Below are 22,886 nucleotides of genomic sequence, written 5' to 3'. Positions count from 1 at the left end.
TGTTGTACTCTGATGTATTTCAATTATGAAAATGAAATATATTGTGTGCTTAATATTAAATGTCAATTAGATTAATAAATAGATTATGAATAATCGGATAATTAGCCTGCTAATGGCGAATTAGCCTGCTAATTGGGTTTTGCTATTGCAAACGGTTGTTGAAAAAAAAATACCGTGGGCGATGACCTCAGGTAACGCACACAATTTCTAGGAATAAACCGTGTTGGATCAATGAACAATCACACACGACTTTTTCTTGAAAACTGTTTGCGTTAGACCACCTTGCGCAAACGTTTACCACATAAAAACTGTGTGTGATGAAGAGCCTTTGCCACACCGTTTCTTCTACGGACCGTGTGTGATACATTCAATAACGCAAACATTTTAATGCAAAAAAATGTTTGCGATGTACCTGTGAACGGAAACGTTTTCCTTGAAGCGACTGTGTGGGATGTACATACGAACGAAAACGTTTGGCGGGGACTGACTGTGTGGGATGTACTTGCGACCGGGAACAATTTTGCCGTATAATTGTATTTTTTAGCTCTACTATACGTATTTCCGTATTTGAGCGCTCGCCGGTCGCACACGATCACATTTTGCCGAGCGTGCGTGCCAGGAGGGCATATCCCCGACGGTTTCTGGGTCGTGTGGGAAGGACCCCCTATCGCCCACACTCACTTGGCGACGATTCCAAATGTCGTCGCGGAAAGGGGTTAAAAATCGTTTGTTTAGGAGCTCGCTGTACTAGTGTTTATTCCTGGATTTATTTCAGGATTTCCGGCGATGCACATTTAGTGGGAGGAGACGTTCCCGTCGACGACGAGGCGCCTACGGTGACTTCGTAAACCTCAAGATGATATGCTTGCTTAGTCTATCGGAGTGCTCATAGGGGTATGGTGTGCGTGCGTACGTTCATATGGGTGGGTGTATGCGCGTGTATATAAGCGCTTGTGTCTGCACTGATGTTAAAAAAAAGCTAAAGTGATTTTCTTGAGGGGGATGCAACAAAATAGGCCTGGAGAGCCCATTGAGGAGGATGCACCAAGAATTCCGGCCCATCTAATAAGCGTAATGGCCCAAACTGCATACGGCCTCCTCGTAGACAAGTTTGCTGTACGCACAACCCTAACGCCTTCTTTGGATTGGAGGACTTTCATAGGATTTTCACGGGATATCAATCCTCAGGATTGTTTCCTATGGAATGCATTTGGATCACAGGATTGGGTCACTAAAATTCCTCAGGATTGGGCCGTCAAAGTGCTGATTCCAGAGGAATTTACGCATGAGGTCCGACCTCTTGAAAAATTCCATAGGATTGGCTGTGTCATGGCAATCAAATCCTTCATTTTTTCTATTCCTTTGTTTTGCAAATCCTGTGATCCAAAGAAGCCGTAAATCGATCGGGCTTGGTCTCTGGACGCCGCCGCCCACCCCCACCCCGTATGGCCTCCCTTGTAGACAGATTGCTGTACGCACAACCCTAAATCTATCGGTTTTGGTCTCTCTCGCCGCCGGATCGCCGGTCCCCAACCCCCACGGCCGCCTCCGTCAGTAAGGCATCGCCATGTCTGCCGCTCCAGAAGCTCCTCCTTCCGAAGGTCCTCCATCGTTCATCGCCATGTCTGCCGCTCCGGAAGCTCCTCCTTCCGAAGGTCCTTCATCGTCGGTAAGGCATCTCACCCTACAAATTCCTTTCGATTTGTCCTCACAGAGATCCCCCTAATTTGCTAATCTATTTCCAGGTCGCCATATCCACCTCCCCCTTCCCCAACTGGATACTGCTGGAGAGCTTTGTCTTCCGCAGGGACGACAAGAAGTCTTTTCCGGACGACACAAAGGCACCCATCAGGGCGTCCGGCATCACCTCCTGGAACGCTCCCTTCCGGATTGCCTTCTCCCTTGCCAAGCCCCCGCTCGCTTCCCGCCTCTATGCAAAGTTGCGACGCTTTCCAGATCCTAGTCAAGAGACGCCTTTAGCCATAGTGGCGACCCACTTCAATCTACTGCTGCTTCGCGTAGGTACCAAAATCCCTGCACGAGGGCTAGTGCAGGACTTCTTTATCTGCAATGCCTATGAACCTTCCACGCTCAAAGCTTTGCCTCCTTGTAGAGAGCCCTACACAGATTATAGCCGCAGCAGCGGTGACAACCTACCTCGTGGTCGACCCCTCCAGAAGGAGGAGCGACGCCTGCTTGAGGTTCAATCAATGGGGCTCTTGTGCGGAGGCGGGGAGAAGTTTGCGGTGGCAGAGCTCTGCGTTTTCAAGACCATCCACTTAAAATCATATGCTGACATTTGTTTGCTATGCTCTCCCACATCAGCCGCCCCTGTCCTTGGCGGCAATTGGAACTCGTTCCGTGTACCAATCCTTGGCATTGACAGCAATGATCCATGGCACATTTGTTGCTGGGACACTGACACTGTCATTACTTTTAGGCACTGGCTGTGCTGGATCGATTATCATCGTGGTATTCTATTCTTTGACGTGTTCGGAGAGCCTGTCCCTACCGTCACATTCCTTGCTTTTCCTCTTGATGAGTATCCTTCCCCGCACAGTCTCAAAGAGGTCAAGCCATCCAGCCCTCTCAAATCCAGCCGGTTGTATCGTGGTGCGTCTGTCTTATTTGGTGGCAATATGATCAAATTTGTCAATGTCACCCGCCACGACGGCATTGGTTATGGAGAACTCAAACCTCGTTCAGGCTTCACCATCACCTGCCACACCCTCGAGTTAGGCGACACCCCAGTGATAGGCAATGCAAGGTGGAAGTTAGACTACAAGATTACTTCTGATGAGCTTTGGTCCGCCAATCCTCCTGAGCATCTTCCACACAACATTCTCATGTTCCCTCAAATAGACTTAGACATGCCACATCTAGTGCACTTTATCATCAGCGAGTTTGAATTCGTTATTAAGAAGATGTGGTTGGTGTCCATTGATATGAAAACTAAGGAGGTGAAATCATTTGCTCCGTACATCAGTGGGAAGGAAGGACTTGAAACAGACGACGCAGACTTGATCAGAGAAAGGTCTGACGCTCCCATGCCCTTCCTACCCTGTGATTTCTCCAGGTTTCTCCGTCTCTCAAGGTGCTAGCTGCTATCCACCACTTTGTACTTAATAGTTTTTTGCGGTTCATCATTTTAATCTTGTTGGTATTTCAATTACATGGAAAGCAGCCTCTTTCTCCAACCAGAACAATAATAATGTAGTGTTTTGTATTTATGTACTGCAGGTTGAGCAAGGATATGGAATGACTCACGGTGTACATTTAAGTTCAGCTACCATGGTAAAAATACTATCTACTTACTCTCTTGTATGCATCTGCTTACCTTTAGCTCTTGCTGATTCATTCCTATATTACTGAATGGACAAAATGGAATACATGCTTTTAGTGCTGTCCTCTTCATCACTTTATTCTATATGTTCATATTTTTGGCTATGTAATAGTGCCGCTTTCACTTTGTTATAGTAATATATTAATTAATTGAATCATTTAATATATTGTTACCATTTATCTTGTTTTGGCTGTTCAAGTGTTTTTAGGATTGAGCCACCCCAGTTGCGCAGTTACACTGAACTTAATATCGATAATAAACAATAACAGCTTGCTGTTCGATCTTTTGCTCTTTATGGACTGTCCACTATCTATACATGTAGTTCTTGATTGATTCATTGCTATATTACTGAATGGACAAAATGGAATACATGCTTTTAGTGTTGTCCTCTTCATCACTTTATTCTATATGTTCATGTTTTTGGCTATGTAATAGTGCCGCTTTCACTTTGTTATAGTAATATATTAATTAATTGAATCATTTAATATATTGTTACCATTTATCTTGTTTTGGCTGTTCAAGTGTTTTTAGGATTGAGCCGCCCCAGTTGCGCAGTTACACTAAACTTAATATCGATAATAAACAATAACAGCTTGCTGTTCGATCTTTTGCTCTTTATGGACTGTCCACTATCTATACATGTAGTTCTTGATTCATAACACAGCCTTCTGTTGCTACTAGCTTGCTGTGCTATTTTGAAGCAAACTCTAGGAACCACACTATTGTGATTGTTCTTGTAAAGCATAAAACAGGATGGTTCTCCAATTTCTATATCGGAGCAAATGTCTATTATCTACGAACCTTTTAGCACACATTTTTCTATTGGTAAAAGTTTTAGAAGGTATTTTGTTGAATCTTTGGGTCAATCAGCTTACATCTTTGTCTGTTTCCATTAGGATCTTTCTGTTCCATATAGTGCGTTTTTTTATGTCGTGTAACTGGATACCAGGCCAGTGAAAAGCCATTCTCCCTGCATGAGAATTTTATTAGGTAAACTACTGTAGCATTAGCCTCGTTGGCCTTCTCATGTCATTACCACGTCTTCCTCTTGTTGTCATTACCACGTGAAACTTGATCAAGTACATGATTACGCTTACATTAATATTTAGGGTGAAACTGTCTTCTCTATTAGTTTTCCCCACTCTAATGCCATTTCTATTTCTTGTTTGTTTATTTCGTTTTGAACTATTGTTGTGTACATTTTTAAATGGATTTTTAACTAGCAAACCCATCGCACTAGGTTTAGCAATTCATCTTATGTGTCAATACTGCTCGCAAGCAGCATAGTCAGATGTTCAGATGCTCCCAAAATTTGTAACTGCCTTCTGAGGTTGTGCCGTGTCGCTTTCTTACAGTAAGGGACTATTCTTCACCCCAGCCAGCTTGTGTGCCCACGCTCAAAACAACAAACCGAGAGAAACATAACTTTTGTGAGGTAATATTATAGCGTTGAAGGAGGAACCAGTCCCCACACTAAAAGCACCGTAAACAAAAAGAGTGTAAGGTAATCTTACAGTTTGCATGCCAGTCAATTATGTCCTGTAGGCGAGGAACCAGCCCTGGCGCATCTTTCTGTAATTTTATGGCTATTCAGGTAATCTTACAGTAGGCAGGTGTTCCTGGCTTTTTTGATATGTAAGGCTCCGTTCCTATATTTCAGGTATTTTTCGTTAGATCTATTAGTAATATTTTTTATTGGACTGAGTACATAGGGTCTCTAGCAAAAATAATTATGGTAATTGATTTAAGTAACATAGGTCAGTATCGCAATTCTGTAGGAGGCAATTTTGACAACTGTAAGAAACATAGATCCCTAATTCTATTCTGTACACAAGGAAATTTTCTTTTTCTGAGGAAACAGCAGGAGCTCTGCCTTTGCATTAAGAAGAAGAGAATTTACCAGTTTATAAGGAAAACTGGCCGAAAACCGAGTACACAAGGAATTTTTGGTAACCCCAGAACAACAAAGCGGTCTAATAAATAGATTCCATGCAGTGGTTCTGGGGAATACGTCACGTAACAAAAACCATCCTTAAGTTACAAATAAAATTTGTTTGGACGAAATTAAACGCCACTTAGCACTAAGTAACCAGCATCATGAAAATTTCAGAAATCACTATTACAAAACTGAATACAACTGAGCTTGCACCGACTATTGCCGAACTTGATCTTTAAGTATCTTAATTTGCAGGTGGCCAGAGATTTTCCATCAACTTCATTTGTTCCTCAATCTCTCGAGCAACTGAAACATTCTTCTTAATAGTACCGTAGCCTTTAGGTTCACCTTTCTTCTCTGAATTTTGCTACTGGTTCTTACAAAAAGTGGGCCTGACATTTAAATTTAACATTACTCGTATCCACCACAAATATGAGGACATCTCTACCCCTCATACATTAACGGTCATCCACCTGAACAGATACCTGAAAACTAAATATTTTCAGTTGTTAGAAGTATATACCAACACACAAGCACATATAACACTTGAGGATTAACAGACTTCACTACCTTACACTGAAAAAAAAAAATCAAAATCGAAGACAGCACAGGTGGATTTTGGATGTACCAAGTTCATCAGAATCACATGAATCCATAAAACTCTGGCCGCCGGTGTGAATTAGAAGTATATAGGGAAACAAATGAAAAGATGCCTGATTTTAACTATTGTTTCAGTGCAAACTAAACATTGCCTCTTACCAAATTGTGCCAGATGATTGGGTGGGAGTCTTGATCTAGTATGTGTCTTATAAATGTTTATGACATTGTCTAACTAGTCTGAAACCTGTGAGTCATCAAAATGAAATATAGAAGCATCTCAAGTCCCTTCAATATGGATTTTTCTTAGTACTACTGGAACTTGTGCTGCTAAACTTCCATCACTCTGTGATGAAGGAAAAGGAGCAAAAAATCGGGAGGAAATCATGTGGTAAGCACCTGAAAAGCACTTGAAAATTTCATGACAGTACCTGCTTGGTTTACAATGAACAGTAGCATGAAAGAGTTACTCCAGCTAATTTGTCAGACACACATAACTGGAAGGCATAGTGCCAAAACCACCCAGCATATAGATGAATCAATATTAAATGGAACTAAATAATGCACGTCTCTATTCTAGTGGTAATGTGATCAAAAGACGGGGAATAAGAAATTAACCATATTTCAATGGGTGGCTCTGCAAGATAGGAAATAGGTTAAATGTGAACAAAATCAACGTCTTATAGTATAGAAGAATCTGAAGCAAAATGATGGTGTGGATTTACTTTACAGTATCCATGCCTACTGAATAAATTTAATTGGTGGAGGCTAGCTAGAATCGCATGATTACTCCAAAAATAGCACATTCTCATCCGGTTTATGCTACAGAAAACAAACAAGCAATTAGTTGACTGAGGGAGGGTTAAACCAAAAAATTAGCAAAGATTGACAGGCTGGATGAGGGTCAATGTCCACCTCATGCAATTAAAATAAATATAACTCAAATTTGCAGCTTACCTGAATATTGACAGGCTGGGAGAGTGTTAGCGTCCACCAACGTAAGGTTTCCAACCAGCAAAGTACGTAAATCTAATATACTGTACAGAGTCATCCCACATTCGCCAGCTGATGTAAATTTTTTGAGATAAGATAGGAGATATGGGGTCATCATAAAATAGGAGCATGTCCAACTAATTCATTTTCCAAGCCTGCACGCGACTAGATTGCATCTCTTGTTTACATCGATGTAAAACAGGAGCACGCCCAGCTATATCGTTCTGTCCAGTGTGTATCAATAAATAGCAATGAATAGGTACTTAACCATTCATCACTCACCTGAAGCAGTGTAAAAATATGATAACCAAACCTGAAAAAGTTCAGTGTACTCCAGGTGTATGCAGTGCTTTCACAGAGTTGACAAAGTGCTACAAATGTACCATGAATTGGAAAAAGAATACCTGATCCTGCATCTTGAAATTTTTGGTAGTTGCTACCATGTCTCACTTGTGTTATGGTCTGTACCTAGAGAATGTTCTGAAGCCTTCCACATGGAGACCCTCAACAACTACAGGTCAAAGTGAAAATACATATTTTTATCAGGACGATTCAAGTTTAAGAAAAGTCGCATTTGTGTTCTTTAGCAATATTAGGTAACCGAAAGGTATGATCAGCCATGATGGCAGTGTTTCGTCAACTCAACTAACAAAAAATTATACTCCCTATCAGCAAGTCAATGAAATTGTGCATTGAGATCATGGTTACTTGAGCTTAAATGATTGGTGATTATGAGGGTGCCACGAGCGCAGCTTGTTTTTCCACATTTTCAAGGTATGATCGGCCATGATGGCAGTGTTTCGACTAACTCATAACAGAGAATTATACTCCCTATCAGCAAGTCAATGACATTGTGTATTGAGATCATGGTTACTTGAGCTTAAAGGATTGGTGCTTATTAGGGTGCCATTCTTTGTTGCTCGTAGCGTGCAGCTTGTTTTTCCACATCGTTTTGTGCTGTACCTCTTTCCTGTTTCCTACTATGCCTTGTTCTGCAATAGAGCAGATTCACAATGATGGGATTGTCAACCTAATATAGTAGCAACATCCCAACTTGATTCTAAATTTAAATGGCCGGACATGGTACTTTTCAGTATCAGGGACAGTCTAATTCATTCAAAATAGTGGAGCTTATCCATAATAGAGAAGAAAAAAAATAAAAAATTTGTTGCAGCCTATTAAAAAGAGACAGGGAGGTGGGCTGGGTTCTAGTCCAGGCACGGAACGTAAAATTACACTGACCCAGATATAATTTTCTGGCTAGGGACGGTGGACTAGCTTTTCCCCAATCGCAAAACGGTGGCTTGGCTGGAGGCAATGTCTGGCTCGGTCTATCGACCATTAGTGTTTTGAGTTTTAGCCGCTCGAGTTGTGTAGGTAGACTAAAAACTTCATATCGGTAATAAATACTACCTCCGTCCCAATTTAGTTGTCGCAGAAATGGATAAAAATGGATGTATCTATATCTAAAATACGTTTAGATACATCCATTTCTGCGACAAGTAATTCCGGATGGAGGGAGTAATACTTTATATGAGGTGTATTTGTTTTTCCAAAAGTCAAATGAGTGCATGTTTGACCGAGTTTTTAGAAAAATATATCATATCCACAATATGAAATTTATGTCATTTGATCCATCATTAAAAGTAGTTTTGTATTTTATCTATAATCTTTGGTCAAACATTCAAATGGTTGACTTGCACGGAAGTCAATACACCTTTTATTCTGGAACGGAGAGAGTAATAGCTTGCTCCTTCTGCCATCAAGTTATCCCTGAGAGTCATAAGAATCCTCTGTTTCTCCTTGTTGAATCTTTTGCTCGTTATGGAGCTGTCCACTATCTATACATGTGTAGTTCTTTATTCATTATGCAGCCTTCTGTTAGTACTAGTTTGGTGTGCTATTTTGAAGCAAAAACTCTAGGAACCACACTACGGTGATTGCTCTTGTAAAGCATAAAACCGTATGCTGATTTATTGCTATATTGCTAAATGGTGCAAAATGGAATATCTGCTTTTATTGTGCCATGTCGCTTATGATAGTGTTCTGTTCTGCCACTCCTGGATAACTCTAATGTAGTGTTAATCAACGACCAAGCAGTGCAATTAATATTTATATCAGAATGGATCTTGGCTTGTGCGTCCCATCTGTTTAGCTGTGTGTTGCTGGAGGATGTAAAAGCATGCTTGACTACTTCATTTCTTAAGATTATGGATGCTGTACCATGTCTTCTTACCTGAATTTTACTTATGCATTATGCATGTCGATGCCGTGGTTCGTATCAATGCCTGTGTTCTACATATACTTTTAGATTTGGATCGTATAGAATGCACACCGTACCATTTGAAATGGCAGTGAAGTGTCAGTGGTTTTTTATAAGGGTATTGATCAGGAAACTGGGTCGTACTATTACATGTTTTTTTATATGCTGATCAGTTTACTTGTTGCTATTGATGTAGGTTTTGGAACACCCCTGTAATTAAGCTACAGTAATCCCTCTTGATTAATGAAGTCATCTCCTTTTTCTCATAGCAATTGCCACTTGTTCCAAAGTCAAATTCAAAATCAAATTTGAATTGCAGATGAAAATAGAAGTTTCACAAACATGCAAACAAAAGTGTTCATAATTTTGCAAATAATCACTAAGTAATTGTCTTGGAGAAACCAATATTATTTGAAATATTAAATTGCCCCTAACCTATTTAAAATGGCGTCGTATCAGGTGAATCCGGTATCCGTCGTGAATCCCTGCATCCTCTTGTTTCCAGCCGCCAGATCAAAATCGTGTGTGTCTACTAAAATGGTGTCGTATCTTGAGCTTTGCCGCCAGATCAAAATCCCTGCATCCAGCATCCCTCGTGCATCCCTGTAGCCACTCAACGTCTGTCGTCCGATCCTAATCATCAGCCTTGCGTGCGTTGGCTCCTATTTTGCAGAAAAACGCCCGCCTGTGGCCCAATTAGGCGTGTGAATTTTCTTTAAAGCCCCCGCTGAAGCTAGCTCTCCTAATTCCCTACTCCTATGCGTGCTTGGGATCGGTGTATTCTAATGCGGAGGTGTTTATCTTACACCTGTATTTGTATCAAGGTTTGGAAGCTTGTTTGTTATGAGTACAAAAGAAAATTTCCCATGCATCAAGTTTCCAAGGAGCAGTAATAAGCTAGGTTATCCATGGTTTGTTTGTTCTGCTAGCTGCTACTAGCATGTATCAGGTGAAAGAATCACATCAGACTAGCAACATTAGGGATTGATTCCATGAATTCTTTGGGCTGCTAGCATGTATCACCTGCAAAACCTTCTAAAAATCACGTCATAGTAGCAGCTTTAGAGTTATATCTTTTTTTGAGACAAGACATATGGCTCAGCTTTTTCAAAACTATCAGGTTCAGTACAAGAGAAAAAGAAAAGCAAGAGAAGGGGCTTCCTGTTCCAATGATTACAGCACATGATAAGCTAGCAGTTGAACTGCAAAAGAGACCGAAAATCACTCCACTCATTGCCAATAGGAATATAGCAATAAGAATTGCATACTTCATTCTGATATTTCAATACACAACATCTTGCATTCACTTGTTTCTGAAAACAAATATTCACCAATGATGTACCTTCACATTATAAATTCCGGAGCTACAAGTACACCCAACAAGCAACAACAGAATACAAGTGCACAATCCACATCAGATGGTCCCTTAACTTTAAAACCGGCAACAAAGGCGATTTTACCGTACGCGCACCCTGGGCATGTGCCCGGGCTCGCCGCCGTCACTTATTAGAACTCTAGCAAGCTGCCGAAGCAGTTAGTATCGAAAAGCTTGTTGAAATGCGCTGCAAAATCGCAAAATAAGTCCCGTTTCGGTACAACCCCCGCCCCATAAAGGGCAGTATCATCTTTTCCACTCCCATATAGGATACCCGCCATCGAGCAACCAGGAACAACTAGCCTGATGGGAGGAAGAGCGCAGTCGCTTCACTTCCTTGTCAGAGATCATCGCCACCCACGCAGAAACTCTAACCCTAGCCACCCGCTTTCCTTTCGCCTCTTGTATTCTTGAGGGTTTCCCGTGGTGGACCCGTGTGTGCGTGTTTGTTCTTTATGCCTTGCGTGCTTTCCTAGGTGAGTTATTGGTCCATGTAGTTTCGGCTAACAGCTACCACAATCCGTGGTCAATTTATTTCTCATGCGCTTTATTTTCCGTTTCCACCCAAGTTAACGCTACATTTGTGACGTACCCTAAATAAATTATCCATTTATTTATGGAGCCTGCTACGCGTCCGGCACATTTTTTCGTGAAAGATCCGCCGCCTTGCCGGCCATCAGATCTGATCAATCTAGCGGCTAGGCGTCTTCTTTTGCTTTACAACAAAGATCTTGTTGCAGAAAAAATCCAACATAGGTTGCGTTGTGGAATTTCTTTTGCAACATACATTATTGTGTTGCGGTATTTTTTTCTATCTTCACTTTTTTCTGCAACAAAGATATTATTGTGGAAGAACTTTTGCAACATAGATAATATTGCAAAAAACATAAAGATGAGAGATGGAGAGGGACGCGATGTTTCTAGACGAAGAGATAAGTCTCGTGTTTCCTTGAGTGGGGCATTGAGGGCACATGGCGCTTAAAGGAGGTGACGGACACGTTGATTGTTTTCAGCCGGTTGACGCTGGATATTTCCCTTTATTTATGGGGAAATACTTCTATCCAGCCGGCCGATCGGACACGAAACGTCCACCACATCGTCTGCGTGCCATGAGCACCTGACTGAGATGTTTGCAACATGACCCTTTTTGCAAGACGTACGGGCGCGACACGAAGTACGTTGCTGACTAATGAAGGCGAAATCCCGAGTGCAACATGAGCCATGTTGCAAATAGCTAACGATCAGACGACTATTATGTGAACCCCCCCCCCCCCCCCCCCCCCCCCCCCAAATACCTGTTTTGGGGGGTTGCATCAAGGCTCATGTTGGAAAGCGCTACGTGCAACATGAGGCTCATTGGCTCTCACAGAAAAAGCATTTTGAAGGATTGCAACAAGGCTCGTGTTGCAAAGCATTGAGTGCAACATGAGACTTGTGCAAAGGCTTAACGACTCAAAGGGAAGGACCGGACGGCTGTGTCCACGACTCAATCGAGCGGCTGCCCGCACGGTCGATCTTTTAGGATTATGATCCGACCGATGTGTAGCGTCCGCTTTTATTTATTTAGCAAATCTTATGATTTTATGTCTTAAATAAAATTGCTGAACACACAAGCCCACGGCATCAACTTCAATTAAAGCTACTCTGCATCGAATTCATCTCTGAAACCCTTTATTATGTTGCAGCACCATCTTAGGGAAATTGTTCAGATGTATACTAGTATTACACAAACACTACCTTTGTTGTAAAGAGTAATCGCTACAGTGAGAGAGAGAGAAAAAAAAATCTTCAATCCTGGCCGTATATTTGGCACGATGTTTCCATAACACCGTCGAAACCCTTGGTGCTGCTGTACTCAAGTAAATATCATTTATACCTTTGTTTCCTTCATTCCGATCCATAATGAAACTAAACCAAGTATACAAATTAACAATCCAGTATATGAAACTATAAACAAAATATGTTAGCACAGATCGTGCAATACTATTAGTTGGCCAAAAAGATGCACATACGCAAGGAAGTAATGAAGAGGGCGACACCAAATGCAGGTATTCCATTCTGTCTACTTTGCACCATTCAGTAATATAGCAATGAATCAGCAAGAGCTAAAGTTGACCACGTGTATACAAGAGATCGAATTGTTACCATGGTAATCCCATAGTGGTCAATTTAAAAAATAACGATCACATACTTCAGCTAACTTTTAATAGTGTTTTGCAAGCAGCCAAGACTTTCCAAAGGCAAACAACAAGAGAAATGACGCAATGACGGACGATATACATTAATACATTATTAGATCCTCACAGACATCAAGATAACGGTGTACTACATAAGCTGCGTATGAGTAGTCTCTCCCAAAGCTTCATCCTTGTAATTATTGTAGTTGAACTTGAATTGTAGACCGTAAAGCTATCCAGATTGATGAAGTTGGCACACGTGAGTCATTCCATATCCTTGCTCTCTTCCTGCAATATAGTACATGAATAAAATACACTACATTATGGATCTTGTTGGAGAAAAAGGCTGCTCTCCACGTAATTGAAATACCAACAAGATTAAAATGATGAACGGCAAAAAACTATTAACATGCCAGTTACTTTAAATATTGCTACTGCGGTCTTGAAACAGTCTCACTGTTGGCATTATCTTCTGTTTGTTAACAAAGAAACATCTTTTTTTTGCAAACTGACCAGTACAAAATAACACTAATTGCGATTGATTTGTTTTGTTTCCAGTTCTATCTAGGAGTGTTTTACCTAAATTAGGTAGATAGTTCTCTGTATTCTCATGGTAATGATATATTTTGTCACTTAGTATTTTTTCTAAGATACAAATCAACCAGCATAGTATTGTTACCATGGTGTATACAAGAGAGTAAGCAGATAATATTGCTACCAAGGTAATCCTATACCGGTCAATTTCAGAAATAATGATCTCTCTCAAAGCTTCATCCTTACCATTATTGTAGCTGAACTTGATCTGTAGACCGTGAGTCATTCCATATCCTTGTTCTTTCTGCAGTACATAAATACAATACACTACATTACTTTCTGAAATACCAACAAGACAAAAATGATGAACGGCAAAAAAAACAACAACAAAACTATCAAGTGCTAAGTGGTAGATAGAAGCTAGCACCTGGAGAGACAAAGGAACCTGGAGAATTCACAGGGCAGGAAGGACGTGGGAGCGCTAGATCTTTTTCTGGTCAAGTCAGCATCATCGGTTTCAAGGCCCTCCTTCCCATTGATGTATTGGGAAATTGACTCAACGGTCCTGGTGCTCATGTCAATGCTCACCACCCACATCTTCCTAATGACGTATTTGAATTCGCTGATGAGAAAGTGCACTACATAAGGTCTATCGATGTTTACTTGAGGAAACATAAGGATGGTGTGTGGAAGGTGCGGATTGGAACTTTGGAAGACCAGAGCTCAGCTGAAGTGATCGTGTAGTCTAATTCCCACACCATGCTACCTAATGCGAGAGTGTGGCAGGTGATGGTGAAGCCCGAACCAGATTTGAGTTCCCCGTGACCAATGCCATCATGGCGGGTGACATTCACAAACTTGAGCACACGGCCATCATCGATGGCGGACACACCCCGGTATAACCAGCTGAATGGCTTGATTTCACGGTGAGTGTGAGGAGAAGGGAACTCATCAAGAGGGAGCGCGAGGAAGGTGACGGTAGGGATGTGCTCTCCGAAGACGTCGAAGATGAGGATGCCGCGGTGGTAGTCGATCCAGCAAAGCGAGCGGTTGAAGGGGACCATGGCGTCGGTGTCCCAGCAACAGAGCTGCCAAGGATCATTGACATTGTCGATGCCAGGGATTGGTAGACGCATGGAGTTCCATTCGCCGCCAAGTATGGGGCCAGCGGACGTGGAGGAGCGCAGCAAACAAATGTCAGCATAGACCTCCGAGTGGACGGACTTAAAAACGCAGAGCTCTGCCACCGCAAACTCTTGCTCGCCTTGGCCTCGGCACAAGAGGCCCATGGATTTGACCGTCAGCAGGCGCTGCTTCCCCTGCTCGAGGGGAGGACCACGAGATAGGCTGTCACCTGTGCGGGTATAATCCGTGTACGGCTCAGTACAAGGGGGCAGAGCTTTGAACGAGGAAGGGTCGTAGGCGCTGTAGATGAGGAAGTCTTGCCTCAGCCCTAGTCCAGGGGTATTGGTACCGATGCGAAGCAGGAGGAGATGGCGGTGCGTCGCCAGGATGGCCAAGGGGATATGCTTCCTGGGATCCGGAAAACGCGGCAGCCGGGCGTAGAGGCGGGAGGGGAGCGGGGGCCCGGCGAGGCAGAAGCGGTGCCGGACGCCCGGATGGGCGCCTTGGTGTCGTCCGGGAAAGAGCCCTTCTCGTCCCTGCGGAAGACGAAGCGCTCCAGCATCAGCCAGTTCGGGAAGGGGGCGGCAGCCATGGCGACCTTGAAACAGATCGGAAGATTTGGGCGGGTCTCTGCGAGGACAAATCGGGGGGGAATTGTATGGTGAGCTGCCGTGCCAGACGAAGAAGGAGGCGGCACGAGGCGTTCCGGAGCAGCGATCCGTCGGCTTCCGATTGGGTTACAGCAACTTATTTTTGGGTATATATACGAGGGAGGAGACCGTATGCAGTTTGGACTATTGGGCCTTTTAGATTAGAGGGCTGTTAAGCTGGAGCGGGATTGATTTGGAAGTAAATTGCAAAAAACCACTACAATCGAGGACCCTAATTCATAAAACCGCCACTATTCGTTTTTTTTTAAAAACCATCAACATTGTGCTGACAATTTTCAAATATCACTGATCGCACATATAAGCACTTGCTAACGCTAAAACTGACATATAGGTCCCACCATAAGTGATGATGTGGCAAACAAAACTAACGGCCTTTGACCAACCGTCAAAATAGACGTGGGACACGCATGTCAGTGTGATATCTCACCTGTAATAAAAAAAACACATCTCTGTGTCCTCCTCCTCTCGATCCACTGTGCACGCAGTGTGCACAGCCGCCGCCGCCGCCTCGATCCGGAAGGATCCCACGCCGAACCGCAGGTCGCTGCCGGCAAGCCAAGCCGTCGCTGCCCCGCCCTTATTTCCCCTCAATCTTCCCTTCTACCTTGTCGCCTGGTCTAAGCCGCGTCATGTACGCTGCCGCGGGTTTCCTCTGAGCCGTCCGAGAACATTGCCTCGCCGCCGATCGTAGCCAGCGTACACTAGTAGAAAACTGGGCTTTGGTCACAGGGCAATATTCACATTAGTCCCGGTTCAGTCACGAACCGGGACTAATGTGAGCATTGGTCCCGGTTCGTGCGGCCAGGGGCCTGCCGGGCCTCGTGGGGGCATTGGACCCGGTTCGTCCGGACCCTTTGGTCCCGGTTGGTGGGACAAACCGGGACCAATGGGCCACGCTCCTGGCCCACCACCCTTTAGTCCCGGTTCATACCACAAACCGGAACTAAAGGGTTGGTCCTAGTTGCGGCCAGTGTTTAGTCCCACCTCGCCAACCGAAGAGCGCTCACACCAGTTTATAAGCCCGTCCCTCTATGCCTTGTTGAGCTTCTCTTAAAGTGAAAATAGATGCCCTTATACAGGGAATTTCACCTAAATTCATAGTAAATTGAAATTTACTGTGAATTTAGGTTTAATTTTCTCTATAAGCGCATCTATGTTCATTTTTTATATTTATAAAATAAATAAACCTTAATAAAATAAATAAAACTAAATAAACCTTAATAAAATAAAATAAACTATAGTAACTACAATAAATAAACCTTAATAAATTAAGTAAAAATAGCAGCAGTAAAATAAATAAAAATAGCAGCAGTAAAATAAATAAAAATAAAATAATTAAAGTAAAATACATAAGTAATTAGAAATAAAATAAATAAGTTTTTTGTTGTAAGTAGAAACAAGTAAAGCAAAAGAGAAAAAAACACGAGCCATCAACTCCATAACCGCCATATCTGGGATAGAGAAGGGCGATCCCTTGGAGTGGGATTCACATACAGTTGCCCGTAACATCTACCATTCGAGCCTAGCAAGTGGAACTCGGATCTGTCAACAGTGTCAAAGTGGCAAATAGCAGGCGGAGGAGAAGCCACCGATGTCATGTGTAGATCCCTTCTAGGTCTTGCGGATCGTGCTATTACAGCAATTTGGTTGGTTGATAAAAAAAAGGAATTTGGTTGGTTTTCTTGAAGCCCTAGCTTGTTGTGCCGTCCTATTCTCTCAATGCAATTTAGCAAATGCTACTACAGTACAGTAAAGGGCACAAAGAAAAAGCACGCAATGAAGGAAAATACCTCCATATCAAAGCTGCTACTTATCTTGTTGGTTATCAGGATGTGGATATGTAGAATTTTCTCTAGCCACGGCAACAGACATGCATTCATCGAGGGGGTTCACTACAGAACAAAATAAATGCTGACGTTAGTTGTTGATGGTACGTTTGACATCCCTGAGAGACTAGATAATGAAAAGATGAATCGTCAAACCTGGATGAACAAAGACGCTACCAAGTGGATGAATCTGATGGCCTGTCCTCCCTTGAAGATCATGCGTCCTCCCTTGAAGGCGCCACCAGGGCCATGGACGCCTCATACACCGCCGCCGACGTGTTGTAGTGATGAGGTATCGTGCAAGATCTGACACAGGATCACCTTCAGGCAAGATGAATAGGTCTTCAGGGGCACGACGACAGCGGCGGCGCCATCGCCGGGACTGGTGACGACGGCGGCGGCGAGCGAGCGGGAGGGTGGCGGCGGCTGCGTGCGAGTGGGAGGACGGAGGATCACCACTCATTGTGCTCGACATATCACTACAAGAAACCTGTTAATCCATGACGGATTTCTAATGACATTTTTGGAAACTCTCATCGATGACCTGGTAAAACCCCACAAGCCCGGTGAAAGCCCGCTAAAGCCCGTCTAACCGTTCCCGTATAAAAACTTAACCCTAAATTCCCTCCTCGGCCCCTGCATCGTGTCCCACAGCACGTCGCCACCCCTCGTCCCTCCCACAGCTCGTAAACCTTAATAAAATAAAATAAAATAAACTATAGTAACTACAATAAATAAACCTTAATAAATTAAGTAAAAATAGCAGCAGTAAAATAAATAAAAATAGCAGCAGTAAAATAAATAAAAATAAAATAATTAAAGTAAAATACATAAGTAATTAGAAATAAAATAAATAAGTTTTTTGTTGTAAGTAGAAACAAAACAAAACAAATAAAACAAAAGAGAAAAAAAATAGAGGAAAAAAATTATGCCACCTACTGGGCCACCATGGCCTGAATACGACTAGAAACCCATCCATGGGCAGGGATTCAGGCCCGCAGAAGGCCCAGTAGGCCCCACAGGCAAAGAGAACAGTTAGGCCCGAAAGCCTGCAGTTGAGAGGAGTTCGAGAGGGTGGGCGCAGCAGCGCTTATAAACCACTCTCGAGCTCTCTCAACTAGCGAGGTGGGACTAAACTTTTGACGCGGGGTAGCACAAGGCCTTTGGTCCCGGTTGGTGCCACCAACCGGGACTAAAGGGGGCATTGGTCCCGGTTCATGGCACCAACCGGGACCAAAGGCCTTTAGTCCCGGTTGGTGCCACCAACTGGGACCAATGAGTTCCCTATATATACCCCATCGCCACAGCAGAGCACTCCAGAGTGCTCTGTTTTTTCTGGCCGGCGAGGGGAGGGCATTTGGGTGCTCTAGCTCACCTCCTATGCACATGAGGTGTTCGATGAAATGTCTGAGCCACACTAGTTAATCTTTGTCCTCTCGAAACTCGACCTCCGAGCTCCATTTTCCCCGAGATTTGTCTAGGCTTAGCGGTCCGTCACGTCTCGTCCCCGTCTTCACCGCCGTCGATCGCCCGCGCCGATCTCGTCACCAGCACCACCGTGGTGAGCCTCTTGTTCTTATCTTCTTTCTGAAAGGAAAAAATTCTTACTTTAGATAGTTACTTGTCTAATTTTGTTACTTTTATTATTCCTTCTTATTACAAAGTGCGATGGTTTTGGTATCCGCCCCCGTCGGCCCTCGTCCTGTCTATGATTCGGATGTGGTATATATTATCTTTTTATAACTATTTGGTTCATTTATTTTTTATGACAAATATACCGACCAACGTGACATAGATTTTATTTATCTAGGAGGTGGTTGAACCAGAAATTCTAACCGACCCTATTGTCGAGAGGTTAAATTTAGTTGAAGAAGAAAACAATTACTTGAAGGAAAAAATAAAAAAAATTGAGGAGGAGAAGATGATATTGGAGTTGCATGTTGCGGATGTCGTCGATGATCACAAGATCAAGATGGATGCAATGCGCTTGAAGATTAGAAAGATTAGAAAATATGCCATTCATACCGAGGCTTGGTATCATTATGCCGTTGGATCAATTGTTACCTTGGTTGCGATTATGATCGCATTTGTTTTCGCATTGAAATGTTTTACATAGTTTCAATGTATGGTTTAATTAATTAGATGCTCTGGAGAGCTATATATATGTTGTTAGATGAGAACTATGTATGTACTTTGGTTCTAATGTGATGATGAACTTCTATTAATTTGGTCACTTAATTATCTATTCATGATGTTCTGTAATGGTTTTTGACACACTTAATTATATATAATGCACGCAGATGAACCGGCAATGGATCTACGGTGACAGACACACCTCCGAGTACATTAAGGGCGTGCATGATTTTCTCGAAGTGGCTGAGGCAAACAAGCAGAATGGTTTTATGTGTTGTCCATGCCCTATATGTGGGAATACGAAGTCTTACTCTGACCGGAAGCTGCTGAAGATCAAGAGGAACCAGACGATGTGCCCAATGATGCTGCAAGGGGGGAAGCTGCTGAAGATCAAGAGGAACCAGTGCCCGATGATGATGATCTCCGCCGGGTCATAGTCGATGCAAGGACGCAATGCGAAAGTCAAAAGGAGAAGCTGAAGTTCGATCACATGTTAGAGGATCACAAAAAAGGGTTGTACCCCAATTGCGAAGATGGCAACACAAAGCTCGGTACCATACTGGAATTGCTGCAGTGGAAGGCAGAGAATGCTGTGCCTGACAAAGGATTTGAGAAGCTATTGAAAATATTGAAGAAGAATCTTCCAAAGGATAACGAATTGCCCGACAGTACATACGCAGCAAAGAAGGTCGTATGCCCTCTAGGATTGGAGGTGCAGAAGATACATGCATCCCCTAATGACTGCATCCTCTACCGCGGTGCGTACAAGGATCTGAACGCACGCCCGGTATGCGGTGCATTGCGGTATAAGATCAGACGAGATGACCCTGGTGATGTGGACGGCGAGCCCCCTAGGAAGACGGTTCCTGCGAAGGTGATGTGGTATGTGTAGGGCAACGTAGTAATTTCAAAAAATTTCCTACGCACACGCAAGATCATGGTGATGCATAGCAACGAGAGGGGAGAGTGTTGTCCACGTACCCTCGTAGACCGACAGCGGAAGCGTTATCACAATGCGGTTGATGTAGTCGTACGTCTTCACGATCCGACCGATCAAGTACCGAACGCATGGCACCTCCGAGTTCTACACACGTTCAGCTCGATGACGTCCCTCGAACTCCGATCCAGCCGAGTGTTGATGGAGAGTTTCATCAGCACGACGGCGTGGTGACGATGATGATGTTCTACCGACGCAGGGCTTCGCCTAAGCTCCGCAACGATATTATCGAGGTGTAATTTGGTGGAGGGGGGCACCGCACACGGCTAAGAGATCAATAGATCAATTGTTGTGTCTATGGGGTGCCCCCTGCCCCCGTATATAAAGGAGCAAGGGGGAGAGGGCCGGCCAAGGGGAGGTGGCGCGCCCAAGGGGGGAGTCCTACTCCCACCGGGAGTAGGACTCCTCCTTTCCTTGTGGGAGTAGGAGAAGGGAAGGGGGAAGGAGAAAGAAGGAAGGGGGCGCCCCCCTCCCTAGTTCAATTCGGACTAGCCCATGGGGAGGGGTGCGGCCACCCTTTGGGGTCTTTCTCTCCTTTCCCGTATGGCCCATTAAGGCCCAATACGAATTCCCGTAACTCTCCGGTACTCCGAAAAATACCCAAATCACTCGGAACCTTTCCGAAGTCCGAATATTGTCGTCCAATATGTCGATCTTTACGTCTCGACCATTTCGAGACTCCTCGTCATGTCCGCGATCTCATCCGGGACTCCGAACTCCTTCGGTACATCAACATACATAAACTCATAAAAAAACTGTCATCGTAACGTTAAGCGTGCGTACCCTACGGGTTCGAGAACTATGTAGACATGACCGAGACACCTCTCCGGTCAATAACCAATAGAGGAACCTGGATGCTCATATTGGTTCCCACATATTCTACGAAGATCTTTATCGGTCAGACCGCATAACAACATACGTTGTTCCCTTTGTCATCGGTATGTTACTTGCCCGAGATTCGATCGTCGGTATCTCGATACCTAGTTCAATCTCGTTACCGGCAAGTGTCTTTACTCGTTCCGTAATACATCATCCCGCAACTAACTCATTAGTCACAATGCTTGCAAGGCTTTATAGTGATGTGTATTACTGAGTGGGCCCAGAGATACCTCTCCGACAATCGGAGTGACAAATCCTAATCTCGAAATACGCCAACCCAACAAGTACCTTTGGAGACACCTGTAGAGCACCTTTATAATCACCCATTTACGTTGTGACGTTTGGTAGCACACAAAGTGTTCCTCCGGTAAACGGGAGTTGCATAATCTCATAGTCATAGGAACATGTATAAGTCATGAAGAAAGCAATAGCAACATACTAAACGACCGGGTGCTAAGCTAACGGAATGCGTCAAGTCAATCACGTCATTCTCCTAATGAGGTGATCCCGTTAATCAAATGACAACTCATGTCTATGGCTAGGAAACATAACCATCTTTGATTAACGAGCTAGTCAAGTAGAGGCATACTAGTGACACTCTGTTTGTCTATGTATTCACACATGTATTATGTTTCCGGTTAATACAATTCTAGCATGAATAATAAATATTTATCATGATATAAGGAAATATATAATACTTTATTATTGCCTCTAGGGCATATTTCCTTCAGTCTCCCACTTGCACTAGAGTCAATAATCTAGTTCACATCGCCATGTGATTTAACATCAATAATTCACATCACCATGTGATTAACACCCATAGTTCACATCTCTATGCGACCAACACTCAAAGGGTTTACTAGAGTCAATAATCTAGTTCACATCGCTATGTGATTAACACCCAAAGAATATTAAGGTGTGATCATGTTTTGATTGTGAGATAATTTTAGTCAACGGGTCTGTCACATTCAGATCCGTAAGTATTTTGCAAATTTCTATGTCTACAATGCTCTGCACAGAGCTACTCTAGCTAATTGCTCCCACTTTCAATATGTATCTAGACCGAGACTTAGAGTCATCTAGATTTAGTGTCAAAACTTGCATCGACGTAACCCTTTACAACGAACCTTTTGTCACTTCCATAATCGAGAAACATATCCTTATTCCACTAAGGATAATTTTGACCGCTGTCCAGTGATCTACTCCTAGATCACTATTGTACTCCCTTGCCAAAATCAGTGTAGGGTATACAATAGATCTGGTAAACAGCATGGCATACTTTATAGAACCTATGGCCAAGGCATAGGGAATGACTTTCATTCTCTTTCTATCTTTTGCCGTGGTCGGGCTTTGAGTCTTTACTCAATTTCACACCTTGTAACACAGGCAAGAACTCTTTCTTTGACTGTTCTATTTTGTACTACTTCAAAATCTTGTTAAGGTATGTACTCATTGAAAAACTTATCAAGCGTCTTCATCTATCTCTATAGATCTTGATGCTCAATATGTAAGCAGCTTCACCGAGGTCTATATTTTGAAAAACTCCTTTCAAACACCCCTTTATGCTTTGCAGAATAATTCTACATTATTTCCGATCAACAATATGTCATTCACATATACTTATCAGAAATGCTGTAGTGCTCCCACTCACTTTCTTGTAAATACAGGCTTCACCGCAAGTCTGTATAACACTATATCTTTTGATCAACTTATCAAAGTGTATATTCCAACTCCGAGATGCTTGCACCAGTCCATAGATGGATCGCTGGAGCTTGCATATTTTGTTAGCACCTTTAGGATTGACAAAACCTTCTGGTTGCATCATATACAACTCTTCTTTAATAAATCCATTAAGGAATGTAGTTTTGTTTATCCATTTGCCAGATTTCATAAAATGCGGCAATTGCTAACATGATTCAGACAGACTTTAAGCATAGATACGAGTGAGAAACTCTCTCATCGTAGTCAACACCTTGAACTTGTCGAAAACCTTTTGCGACAATTCTAGCTTTGTAGATAGTAACACTACTATCAGCG

The 22,886-nt window shown here is 43.1% G+C and overlaps 1 protein-coding gene and 1 long non-coding RNA gene across 8 annotated transcripts; both read left to right on the top strand.

Annotated features, from left to right (window-relative positions):
- Window positions 1–1,421: 1,421 nt before the first annotated feature.
- On the top strand, window positions 1,422–13,005 carry LOC109746518 (uncharacterized). 7 transcript variants are annotated; one of them, XM_040390510.3, is made up of 4 exons: window positions 1,422–1,669; window positions 1,746–3,094; window positions 3,241–3,294; window positions 12,732–13,005. In XM_040390510.3, the coding sequence occupies exons 1-3, from the start codon at window positions 1,568–1,570 to the stop codon at window positions 3,260–3,262; spliced, it is 1,473 nt and encodes a 490-aa protein (XP_040246444.1). In that variant the 5' UTR covers window positions 1,422–1,567; the 3' UTR covers window positions 3,263–3,294; window positions 12,732–13,005. The 7 variants fall into 7 exon arrangements, with proteins under 7 accessions (XP_040246444.1, XP_040246445.1, XP_040246443.1 ...); XM_040390511.3 differs by lacking the exon at window positions 12,732–13,005 and adding an exon at window positions 9,806–10,187; XM_040390509.3 differs by lacking the exon at window positions 12,732–13,005 and adding an exon at window positions 9,592–9,799.
- Window positions 13,006–18,134: 5,129 nt separating this feature from the next.
- On the top strand, window positions 18,135–19,065 carry LOC141022399 (uncharacterized). Its single transcript, XR_012183695.1, has 2 exons — window positions 18,135–18,562; window positions 18,651–19,065. It is a non-coding gene; the product is annotated as an uncharacterized lncRNA (long non-coding RNA).
- Window positions 19,066–22,886: the final 3,821 nt, after the last annotated feature.

The sequence above is a fragment of the Aegilops tauschii genome, chromosome 5 (assembly GCF_002575655.3).
Source record: "Aegilops tauschii subsp. strangulata cultivar AL8/78 chromosome 5, Aet v6.0, whole genome shotgun sequence".
NCBI lineage: Eukaryota > Viridiplantae > Streptophyta > Magnoliopsida > Poales > Poaceae > Aegilops > Aegilops tauschii.
The sequence above is the reverse complement of the archived record's forward strand: the minus strand, read 5'-3'. Positions and strand labels throughout refer to the sequence as shown.